The 11,856-nt window shown below is 42.7% G+C and overlaps 1 protein-coding gene across 1 annotated transcript; it reads left to right on the forward strand.

Annotated features, from left to right (window-relative positions):
- The first annotated feature begins 574 nt into the window (after positions 1–574).
- On the forward strand, positions 575–11,562 carry LOC147636673 (uncharacterized). Its single transcript, XM_086799826.1, has 5 exons — positions 575–797; positions 929–1,021; positions 1,104–1,287; positions 10,509–10,715; positions 11,084–11,562. The coding sequence occupies exons 2-5, from the start codon at positions 971–973 to the stop codon at positions 11,536–11,538; spliced, it is 897 nt and encodes a 298-aa protein (XP_086655952.1). The 5' UTR covers positions 575–797; positions 929–970; the 3' UTR covers positions 11,539–11,562.
- The last annotated feature ends 294 nt before the right edge of the window (positions 11,563–11,856 follow it).

Below are 11,856 nucleotides of genomic sequence, written 5' to 3' on the forward strand. Positions count from 1 at the left end.
TAACTCACCTCCTTCTTGACTTTTTGAATATCAATGCTACATTGTAGTTGTATATTTGGATTTTGTTTTGATGTTGTGTTATGATTTCTTTTGATAATGATTAATTGACATTGTTCGCATATTTTATGGGGGAGCTAGAGAAGCGAAGAAAGTGAGTTATACTTATTTGAGTAAGAAGTCTCTTTAGAAGTTATGCCACGGTAGGCACGCTGGTCTAGTGTATGTATATCTATTCATCTATTAACTGGAGGTTCCAAGCTGCTGAGAAGCTAACAGTAACAGGTGATAGGTGGAAGAGACAAACTTTTGAAATTTCTAGAGGAGAAGCTAACACGGTTTGGTTGACGCCTTGGAAAAGATTCAAACCTAGGAAAAGATTTTATATTGGGTTCCAAACAATGCAGAGGTCGCGTACTAATATATATAGAGAGAGAGAGAGAGAGAGAGAGCCGTGGGAATTCCATCCCCCATCACTTTACGAGACCATGAAGACTTCTTGTATTGCATCCCAATTTTCATCGAGTGAAAGGCCGGCACGGTGGTCAATAAGGTCTATTCGGTGGGTAGCTCTCTGGCGATGGATAAAGGGTTCTTTGAAGAGCAGCATAACTAGCTGGGTTCACTTTCAACTTTCCCCTCCTACTCTAAGAAAGGAATATATATTAGGAATGACTAGGGCTTACTCCTCCCTTAAGATAGGAATACAGGCCCTTTTGCCACCCAATGTGCCTTCTTATTTACGCCATAGCCCTCGCAAGAGTTGCCAAACTACTAGTGAATGGAGACTTTATCTGAAGGTCAGAAGCTTTGCTTCGTGGAAGAGTTCATGCTTTGCCTTCATTCATTAGAATATATATATATATATATATATTTCTTAGTACTACGGTTTCCCCTGTATAGATGCATTTAGGTGTGTGTAATCTCGCAGATGAAGGAATTGGCTTTATGATGGTGGTCTTGGAGTAGCAAAATGGTGAAAAAGCTCGAATTTGAAGGCACTATTGAATTTGCTAGCCCCGAGGTATGGAGCTCTGATATTATGAACTCTCAAATTTAGTGGTACTATATTCACGATGTGCGTTTTTTTTTCTCTTTCTTTTCAGACTGTGTTTAAGTTTCTTTTTGAAGACGACGCCTTCATCAAGTTTTATCATAAGGAGGTGAACGATGACAACAATGCAAGCGCCACTAGTTGGAGTGAGGAGGAATTAGGCTGCTGCAGGCGGAGAGTGGTCACCTTCAAACCCCGCATTACCAACGTCCCTTTTCTCTTCCGACGCCTTCTCGGTATGCTTAGAATCAACCTGTTCAGTGTTCTGTTTGCATTTAAATTTATGTTTAAAGTTATAATTAATTATTTCTTGCTTAGATTTTCTGTGTAATTCTTCTTCCTTAATAATAAGGAGATTCAAATTTTCTGAATAATGAAATTCAATTTACAAGCAGGACGAAATAGCATTCCAAAACACTCTATTTAAATAATTTTCCTTTTTTCGAAATTTAATTCACAAGCAGGCTGTTTCTATTTTTTTTCCATGAAAAAAATATAATTCACCGCGAGTTGTATTTTTTAAAAACACTATCCCATCAATGCATGGGATAACTTATACATATGTGCATGCAGGCATGGATGCGTGCAGCATGTTATGCAGCAGCTGGGTCAAACATAGGCGGCATCTGAAGGCCATGTGACTTAAACCAACTAACGATTGTTGCTATGGTTCTCCTGTTAGAGGAGCTAGCCGTAGGAGGTGACCTCTATTCCCTGTGTATGCGTGCAGGATGTATGTGATGGTTTGGAACATGGCGTTGCTGACCAAAGGCGCTGATCCGAACTCAGTCAATACCATAGCACGTGGCTTGAGGGCCTACTTCATGAAAGCATCATAACCTACACTCTCTCCCCCATGCTCCTCTACTAGATCTGGCCCATCTAGGCGAACCAAAGTATTAAATAGTCAACAGATGGTACTAGGTTCCTCGAAGTGGGGCTAGAAGTGGTGTCTTTCTAAGCAGGTGCGGCAGATCTTCTTACCAACTGTGCTTGGCAGTCGATTACATGAAAATTGGGCCAGTAGCATAGGGCGCTTGTTCTAGTGGTTAAAAGGGGTAGCTTTATAACCTGGAGGTACTAAGTTCGATCCCTATCTAGACACCCGATTGTTACCTTGCTCTCACTTTGTAGAGGATATGAGGAGTCTTTATGGAGTATGTTGCTTCCTTCTAGTAATTGCCAAAATTTTTTATTAAAAAAAAAAAGGCCAGTAGATGTGATTCCCAAATATACATATGACTTGGCCAACTCAACCTAATCACTTTTGTATGTAAAAGAATGTTAGATTACAACATGTTAGGAGGTGTTCATGAGCATGATCTTGGTTTTCCCAAGATTCACCTTGAAGTTCCTCTCATTTGAAAATCTTGCAATGCCATCAGAGAACCCCTCACATGGGAGACGTACATAGGCCATCTATACGACATCCCCAATCAGCCCACATGTGACTTATCTTACGTCTTCCACGCCTCCTCCTCTAGCCTATTACAACAACCAATGTCCCCTAAGCCCTAATGAAGTTGCATAATGGTAGAGCTAAGGACCACGAGGATCTTAGCATGGAGCACTTCGCACACGATACACCATCCTCTGGCCCCTATTCTTACGCAAAGCTTTGTCTTGAAGGCTTCCCCCTCTTTCTTGGACCAAAGACACCATTTTTTCCGTCCATAAAACAGTACCGAACCATCATGATTGGCCGTAGCTTTTTTAAGGTCTATGGGGCCGTATTGGAAACAGAGATTGGTGGCTTGGCGGAGGGATAGAGCTAGAGAGCACCAAGCCAGGTGGGCTTTAGGAGGAACTATCTTCACCCTCAAAGCCATGATTGAGGAGACAAGGCCACACCGCAATGGGTTTATTGTTGCTTTGTTGACTTACGGAAGGGCATTGACCGGGTCCCGATATCACGATTACTCGGCCTAAAAGTGCTGCACTTTCCACCTGAGATGATTTGGGGAGTGATGGCATGAGTCCGTGATCGGTAGGATTTGGCCCCTAGGACTCTTTTGGGACAGCAGCAGCACCTCTGTGTTAAATAGGGCTTCCCACTCTCTTCGACACTTTTTGAACTATACATTGGTGCGTGAGAGAGAGAGAGAGACTATGAGACCAAAAGCTGTTACATGTGATCCATGAGTAAACTGGATGTCAACAGACGATATGAAAAAAGTAGAGACTAGTCGCTGAAAGGATAGTAAGACCTGTGTGTACAATAAAGCAGGCAGCAGAATAACTTCGTGTCCAGGCTCGTAACGTGTTGTTCTCCTCATGAACGATGTAGGTGGCCTCAATATCCACCACCTGTGGGGCCACCTCTCCATGTTGCTGAAGCAAGTCTCGAATCTGGAGCTGGCGAGTGGAGGGATTAGATTGCTGAGAATGGGGCAGTTGGCTCTTTGAAGGGATTATACCTCCTCTTGGAGAACTCGGTAGGTGTGGTGCCAACTCGGTAGGCGTGGTGCCATCTTGCCGCGGGCCTGGAGGGTGATCACTCCATGGGGACGTCTAGCTTTGTCCTGGTCCATGTTCCCTGGCGAATCTCGTATAGGCTAAGTGTCATCCAGAGCTCTTGTGGGGGCCAAAGAAGTGAGTGATGGTATCTCGCATTTGTGTTATTGCCTCGATACTCCGTCTCTATAGTGAGAGAGAGTTACATTAATGTCTACACAAGACCAAAGGGTCTATGAGACTAGAGTGTGACCGACTCATGGAATTTAAAAAAAAAACCAACTAGAGCTGAAAGAAAAAACAACCAAGTAAAAGCCAGTGGTACAATGATATGATACAATGTGATGGGATCAAAGTGAGTCCTCTGTATGTGTGGATATGTATGTATGTATATATATGTCATTACTCCCCGATTATCTTTGTAATAATTTTATTTTGTTAATCAAAGCTATTTGTTGGCTTGTTTTATCCATGGATATGTTTACACTAGTGGACTCAAGTGGTATGATCCTCGAAGTGTAGGTGTGTTAAACTCCAGTAGTGAGCTAGAGGCTCAAGTGATACTATTCTTGGAGCCTGGTGGCCAAGCGGTAAGATTCCTGGATCTATGCTAGAAAAGAGGACAAAGTGTTGCGACTCAGGGGGTCTTGAGGATCAAGTGGTATGATTCCTAGATCCAGAGCTAGGTGAGCTCCTGATGGTGCATGCATTATGAATGGAGATTTCTTGCATGAGTGATTTGCACTAGCATAAGTGTGTATGACTAAAAAGTTCTTGTTAGAACCTTGCATGATGTACAAAATATAGTATACTTGGAGTTCTCCTATACCATGTTTTCAGAACCATGCCTCACCAAGCTGGTGGAGTTGTCCAAGGTGTCGTGCATGATGACTTTCGTGATCTCTTGTGTGGTGCCCAACCAGGGACATTTCGGGTGAAGGCTGCAACGTAGTCAGTGGCAAAGCGTTTAAGGTGGTTTACCTCTCGATTGGGGCCTCCTCTCAACTCTGAAATAGAGGCCCTCTAGCCAACATCAATCTCGGATGCAGTAGTCCAGGCCAAGGCTAAGGAAGAAGCCATGCGGAGTTAAGGCAGTTTTGGGGCAAGTCATGCTTCAAATCAGTCTTAGCCCTCGAATACAACTCCTCGGAGTGGACAATCGAATGTTGGCCAAGGTTATTTCTGAACATGCATGAAAGCATCATAACTTGCACTCTCTCCGCTCTTGTCGCATGCTCCTCTACTAGATCTGGCACAAGAAAGAAGCCCCAATATATCACCTGTAGGTGAACCAAAGTATTAAATAGTCAACATCTGGTACTAGGCTCCTCGAAGTGGGGCTAGAAATGGGTCTCTCCAAGCCGACGAGGGTAGGCGGTGGCAGATCTTCTTGCTAGCTGTGCCTGGGCGGCCGGCCGCATAGTGAAAATTGGGCCAATAAATGTGATTCCCAGATATACATATGACTTGGCCAACTCAACCTCATCACATTTGTATGTGAAAGAATGTTAGATTGCAACCTGTTAGAAGGTGTTCATGAGCATGATCTTGGTTTTCCAAGATTCACCTTGAGGTTCCTCGTCCAAGGTGCCGTGCATGACGACCTTCGTGATCTCTTGCATGGTGCCCAACCAGGGACATTTCGGGTGAAGGCTCCAACGTACTTAGTGGCAAAGCGTTTAAAGCGGTTTACCACTCGATTGGGGCCTCCTCTCAACTTTGAAATGGAGGCCCTGTAGCCTACATCAATCTTCTATGGAGTAGTCCAAGCCAAGGTTTGGGGGAAGTCAAGCTTCAAATCAATATTACCCCTCGGATAGAACAACTCGGAGTGGACAATCGAATGTTGGCCAAAGTTCGAAAACTCCTCAATTTGAGATACAGAAGTCGCCAACCTCTACAAATCTCTCTCCATAACTTTTCCAAAGAACCAAGGAGGAGAACATATGTTACAAATGTTTTGATAAAAATCATAAGTCCTTTGTCCAAAACTTCTAGTTCCTCTCAAACCCTATGTCAAGGTAATCATCGTGCTCTATTGGTATCAGGTAGATTTAGAGTAACCCCACCAATCAACACATTACCACGTAGTCGTGGGCATCTGGCACATTAGAGGCTAAAATAACTGCCTTATCGAGGCCTTCAAAACCGCACACGTGGTAGATTTTAGCCTCCATACCACCAGGATATGTCCATATATGTTCTACAAATCCATCACACACCAGTTTGCAGACTCCCAAATGTTTCGTCGAGGTACCATAAAGTTGCTAGCAAGTCTCCAACAACATCCGGCACACAATTGATGTCATATCGGAAGAATGAATCTCTTGAGGAATCAATTGATCTCAACATCAGTGATACATGTTCTGAGTATGGATCTCTAGAAAACAAATGTGCACACCCATCTAGATCCATTGGCTAACTGAAACAATGTGCCGATTAGTTTCCTCCTGTACTACTCAGAAGTGACAAAACATAATAGTTCCACCACACTAATGACGAAATGAACCGTTTCATCAATTTGTAATAACAAGCAACAACCCTCCAATCGCCCGCAATCCTTAATCTATTTCTTTCCCCTTCCCTATAGTGGATTCACAATCAACTCTTCTCGCCTTCGGTCAGCTAACACCCAACCTAAAGTGTAGAGGCATCCAAAAACCCTAGTGACCGTTACTTGATTTCTGAGATACCTTTGGCTCACGTATATGTTTTTGCCTAGGATTATAGCAAATTTTGGATGATTTTTCACTTGACGGACTAGTACAATTGTTGTATGTCTTTTCACAGGACATTCTTTAATTGGCCTTGTCCCAGTGTTTCTGGATGAGAGATGCTATGGCTTTCGTATGTGAAGAGGTTCTTTGATAGGACTTGATCATCAGGGATTTTGGGTCTCTTGGATGGGGCATGCACATTAGGGTGGGTGGATACAAAGGCTGGAAAGGTGATGAGTTTGCTCGGTACAATTGGGAACTTCATTGTGTTGGGATTGGTGGAGAAGGTTGTAGGGAATGGTGGAGAAGGTCGTAGGGAATGTTGTATTTGGCAAATTGATGTGGGGTCCTCTAATCCAGATTAGGCTTCACTAACCATGTGGGGTGTTGTATTTGGCAAATTGATGTGAGGTCCTCTAATCCAGATTAGGCTCCACTAACCATGTAGGGTCCCATGTGGGGTCCTCTAATCCAGATTAGGCTCCACTAACCATGTTGTATTTGGCAAATTGATGTGGGGTCCTCTAATCTAGATTAGGCTCCACTAACTGGGTCCTCTAATCCAGATTAGGCTCCACTAACCATGTGGGGTCCTCTAATCCAGATTAGGCTATGGTGCACTCGCAAAAGCACAAGTGCTTGGAGAGCGCCCTTCTTGATATGTTATCTCTTGCTTTTGGATCCATACAACCACTGTTCTTGTGGGTGTGGGCTTCTGGGCTGGTAGACAATCTACTAAAGGTTATCATCTTCCCATACCTTAAATATTGGATTTATGCGCATTGGAGACGCTCGAAGATTGGTGACCGACACCGGTCGGTTGGCACTAGGAGTTTCATGCCCCGGGGAGGTTGGTACGTACACGTTAACGGCCTCCATGGGGAGACAAGGGTTGTGACGGGACTGTTTTTTGTTTGCTGCGTTCATATTCATAAGGAAATCCGAAGGACATCCCCGTGCTTGTACTAGAAACTCTCGAGTAATATATCATTATCGAGGGGAGTGGCTATTCCGGTCTAGTGTGGTGGTGTCTGTGTTGTTTGTGTGAATTTTGTCATATCGTCTTAAATCTCTTATTTAATATTTGCGTGAAATTCCGTAACACCCTACCTGAGGGAGGGAGATTTTATTAACGTCTACTGGACTTATTAACGTCTACAAGTGACCAAATGGGTCTATGAGACCAACTTGTGTTACAAAAGTTCCATGTGTAAATTATAAAATGGAAACAAAAAGTAATAAAATAGAATGAAAAGAAGACCCACATACTCCATGGGTCTCCCATGTACATGTAGTATTGAAAATCCAGCAACATGGCCAAAGATAGTTGGGGGGAATGTGTCCTAGATCTTCTCATCCAATGATAGTACCATCCTCTTCCATGACTGAGCGTAGAGCTGCAATGGTGTCCAGAGTTTCCTTTCCGTGGTGTAGAGTATGTCCTAGATCTGCAAGCTGATGAACGAAAGGCTTGGATCTGTGGATGCGGAAGCATCTGGCTCTCAAGAGGGATCATGCTCTCTTACTAGTGATGCCACGGCTCGGTGGGGCCAAAGGATCCCGTGAGTGGGTGGGGTGTAGTCTTTGGCCTGTATGATCCCTCAGACCCTGTGAAGCCAGAATGGTATTCTCTGGCATGGGCGAATGCAATGTGAAGAAGTCTGTAATGAATGTATGTCTGAGAGGCACCTCGCTGGCTTTGGCTCCCTAGGTACTGTCGGAGCATGGTCTCCCAGTAGTGGCAAAGCTCGAGAAGGTACAGACCTAGCACCTCTGGTCCTCATAACGCATAGCCCATGGAAGGGGGTCGCAGAAGAGACGATGAAATCTCCCACTAGCAAGATTGGCATCTAAACATGTAATACTCCTCCGCCTCGACCTCTCCTATTGTGCATACCCTACATATCCGTGTCTACCAGGGTGCAAGTAGTGCATATTCGTGATGACTTTTTTGATAAGCAAAAGAGTGCTGTTTTTTCACAGCAAAAAGAGGATAGCAACCGTGTATCTTGGTTAATGATGATACGAAATTATGAAATTTTCAGCATGCAGATGGGCTGAAAGGTTCAGCCCATGATGAAGGTCTATCACCACTTCGAAATTCAGCTCAAAAGTCATAGAGAGGAGACAAATTGTCCTCATCCCCAAAGGTGATGAAGAAGCCTCTGAGATGGTATTTGAAGACCATTGAGGTCAAAGATCAGCCCGAAACTAGGGAACAAGCTTTAAATCATGTCCTGAGAGAGAAAAAGACAAAGCTGGATGTGAATTTTGTATTAAATTTTAATGGCAAATGTGTTGCAAATTTCAAAACCTAAATCTTATGTAGAAGCTGGTCAAAGTAAGAAATGGAAAGAATTCATGGACGAGCAGAGAATAGTTCCATCTTGAGGAATGATACGTGGAAGCTTGTTCCACTCCCAAAGGAAAAGAAGGGAAGCGTTGACAAACACAAGGCAAGGTTAGTGACAAAGGGATGTGCCCAAAAGGAAGGTATAGACTTTAAAGAAACCTTTGCTTATCATAATTCGAAGTGTTCTCGCCATTGCAACACATTATGGTTGGGTCGACGTTCAAATGGATATGAAGAGTGCATTCATAATGTCTTGCTTGAGAACCAAGTACACATACAGTAAGCAGAGAGTTATGTGATAAAAGCGAAGAAACACCTTTTATGCAATTTGACCAAATCTTTGCATGGTTTGGAGTAACCTCCAAGAGCTTTGTACTCCAGGATTGACGAGTATCTTCTCAAGAATGGGGTGATTAAAAGTGTGTAATCCGAATCTTTGTATTCTACATAAAGGTCATATTGCATTACTTCTTGTAAATGTAGATGATCTAAAAACATCACGGGGGGAATTGAAGTTTGGAGACAAGAATCGAGCATGTTTCTTATTAAATCAAAGTACATTAAGGAGCTGTTGGAAAGATTCAACATGATGGACAGGAAGCTTGTTTTGACTTCAATGGCCCAAATCAAAAGCTTTCAGCTTTTACAAATGTTGATGGTACACTTTTCAGACAACTTGTGGGCAGCCAGCCTAATATACTTGACGAGATTACTCGTCTTGACATTGCTTATGCTGTGAGCACCATAAGTCAACCTATGGTTGATCCAAAAGAATCACAATGAAGTGCAACAAAGCGTGGTATACAGTGAACTTTTAATTTTGGTATCAAGTATACATCATTTGTGATTTGGTTCTTCTAGGATTCTAGGATTCTAGGATGTAGATTGGGCAAGTACTATTGATGATTGGAGATAATTTTTTGCATATGTATTCTCTCTTGGTTCCAGTTCCATTTCATGGAAGAGCAAAAAGCAAGCAACTGCAACTCTATCTTCTACTGAAGTGGAGTATAATTCAGCCAAGAATGCGGTGTGTGAATGCGCATGGTTGAGGAGATTACTTGGTGAGATCATGGAAATCAAGAAGATCCATCATCCAACTCAGGCTTTGCGAGACAACCAGTGCTGTATTCAACTCGGAAAGAATCCTATTTTCCATGCTAAGAAAAAACACATTGAAGTCCACTATCATTATGCCATAAAAAGGTTCAAGCAAAAGAGGTGGAGCTTATTTATCGCTTTACCGAAGGAGAAGTAGCATATATTTTCATAAAACCGCTCGGAAAAGTCAAGTTTATAGAGTACTTAAGAGAGATGATGGGTGTGAAGGAAAATAAGCTGATCATAAAAGGAGAATGTTCACTTATTATCACCCAGGACATTTTCATTGGAGTGCTAGGACAATTGAATGGTTGATAGATGAAGGTTCATTTGTAAAGGTTAAATGAGGTGATAAGGTATATAAAGTGATTTGTTTGTGTGAGTATTTTATGTGGGTGCCATTTTGTAAGAGGGCCGTTTAAGGAAGCCAAGTCCAAGCAATGAGTAATTCATGTTCTCTCTCTTTGTGATGCAATCCCTATGAATCATTACTTTGCTAATTGTTTAAATACTTGCTCAATTGCTAAATTAATCTTATCATGTTCTCTGTCATTTGTGTTAAATCTCTCATTGATGTGTGTGTGTGTGACAGAGAGATTCACGTAGTATTAGTCTCACCCTATGGTGGAGCAGAAGAGGGGAGCTTCTCACAACTTCTTGCTGTACTCTAGCCTATTTGCTCTTCAAACTAATTATGTATCACTGTTGTGGGGCTGCTGTGCTTGCCATAGTAACCAGCTCATGCTGAGACTGGCGGAGTTAAACCAGTATTTAGGGGGGTGACTATTGCGAGAATACATGTTGACTCATTTAAAGTTTTTACCTTGAGCAGGAGGGGATACTGCCCGATTGACGGAGGTACAGCATTGTACACGAAATGGCAATGCATTTACCATCCGTTCGGAACTATCAACTGCAGTGTTTAGTGGTTCCACTTTGGTGACTCATGGCGACACAATTTTATCTCCTGCAGAGAAGGGTTGTGGAATTGCTGTCTATTTGACACTGGAGTTGCAGACTAGGTTGTGGGGATTGCAAGGTAATGGACTTTCTTCCTAGATTTTTATACATGTTTTGCAGTACACGTAACGAAATGTAACACAACACTTAGTTATGATGGCATTTATTCTCACTCACTCACAGACACGTATGTATGTATTTATATACATATACATGTGTGTGAGGGAGGGAAAAGGGCTCTCTCTACAGTTGGACACAAGCTCTTTGGCAGGGTGGACATCATGTGTAGGATGTGGGAGAATAGGGAATCCGTATGTGCAATAGAGGAGTGTAAATAAAAAGTCTTTTTATGTTGTCAGCCTTGCCCTCTGATTATTATTATTATTATTTTGGCAAAAAGCTTTTGCAAACTGGAAGAAAAGTGGTCATTTTGATTGTATATGCCAGGGCGGGTGGAGATGTATGCAGAAATAGAAGCAAGGGACGCTTTCAAGCGATGGTTAAACATAGCAAGGGTGTTTTGCGAAGAGAAGTTGGGTTTGGAAGAGGAGCCCTTGCTGGAAGAGGAGCCCTTGTCGGAAGAGGAAGACTCGTTCTATGACGCAGACGACTTGGCACAAGAAGAAGTGATATTAGCAGCAGAAGAACTGAATATAAATCCTGGACGTGCTGGTCTTCCAACTATCCCAAGTTTGAGGCATTCCGAGAGCACATTGCAGGATTGGTTTGTGCAAGAAGTAAGGAGAAACTACTGTATTTCTGTTCGGAATCATGCCAAATTGCAGAAGATTGAGAGAGAGATTCTCTGGTTGAGTTTATCTTGGACTGCTTTTGGGCTTGGTATTGCCACAGGTTTGGGTTTAGTTTTCTTGTACAGCAGGCAATTGAATAAGCAAAAATGAAGCATTGTGTGTGCTTGCTTGCATGATGCGTGTTGGAATTCGTATAGTCATCAACTATGAAGAGAAGTTGAAAATCTACGCATTAAGAATTTCTTTTGAGTTCTTTTATCTGAAGATGGCTAGGATGGTGACTTTGTGAAATGACTTGAGAGGTGTAGAATAAGTGGGAGCCTTTGGCGCAAGTGAAATACCACTACTTTTAACGTTATTTTACTTACTCCGTGAGGGGGGCTTGAAAGCTGCAGAGCTGATCATGGCGTAGGAGATGTTGATGACCATGCCATTGATAGCTTGGTTGAAATATATTGGGCCACCCTT

Source organism: Cibotium barometz, chromosome 7 (assembly GCF_041138505.1).
Source record: "Cibotium barometz isolate CiBa-2024 chromosome 7, ASM4113850v1, whole genome shotgun sequence".
NCBI classification, from domain to species: Eukaryota; Viridiplantae; Streptophyta; class Polypodiopsida; order Cyatheales; family Cibotiaceae; genus Cibotium; species Cibotium barometz.

Excerpts from the sequence above, each read along its gene's own strand:
- LOC147636673 (XM_086799826.1), top strand. The coding sequence starts at position 971 with ATGGTGAAAAAGCTCGAATTTGAAGGCACTATTGAATTTGCTAGCCCC. Across the intron at positions 1,022-1,103 it reads TTGAATTTGCTAGCCCCGAG|ACTGTGTTTAAGTTTCTTTT; the intron begins GTATGGAGCTCT and ends CTTTCTTTTCAG. Across the intron at positions 1,288-10,508 it reads TCTCTTCCGACGCCTTCTCG|GAGGGGATACTGCCCGATTG; the intron begins GTATGCTTAGAA and ends TACCTTGAGCAG.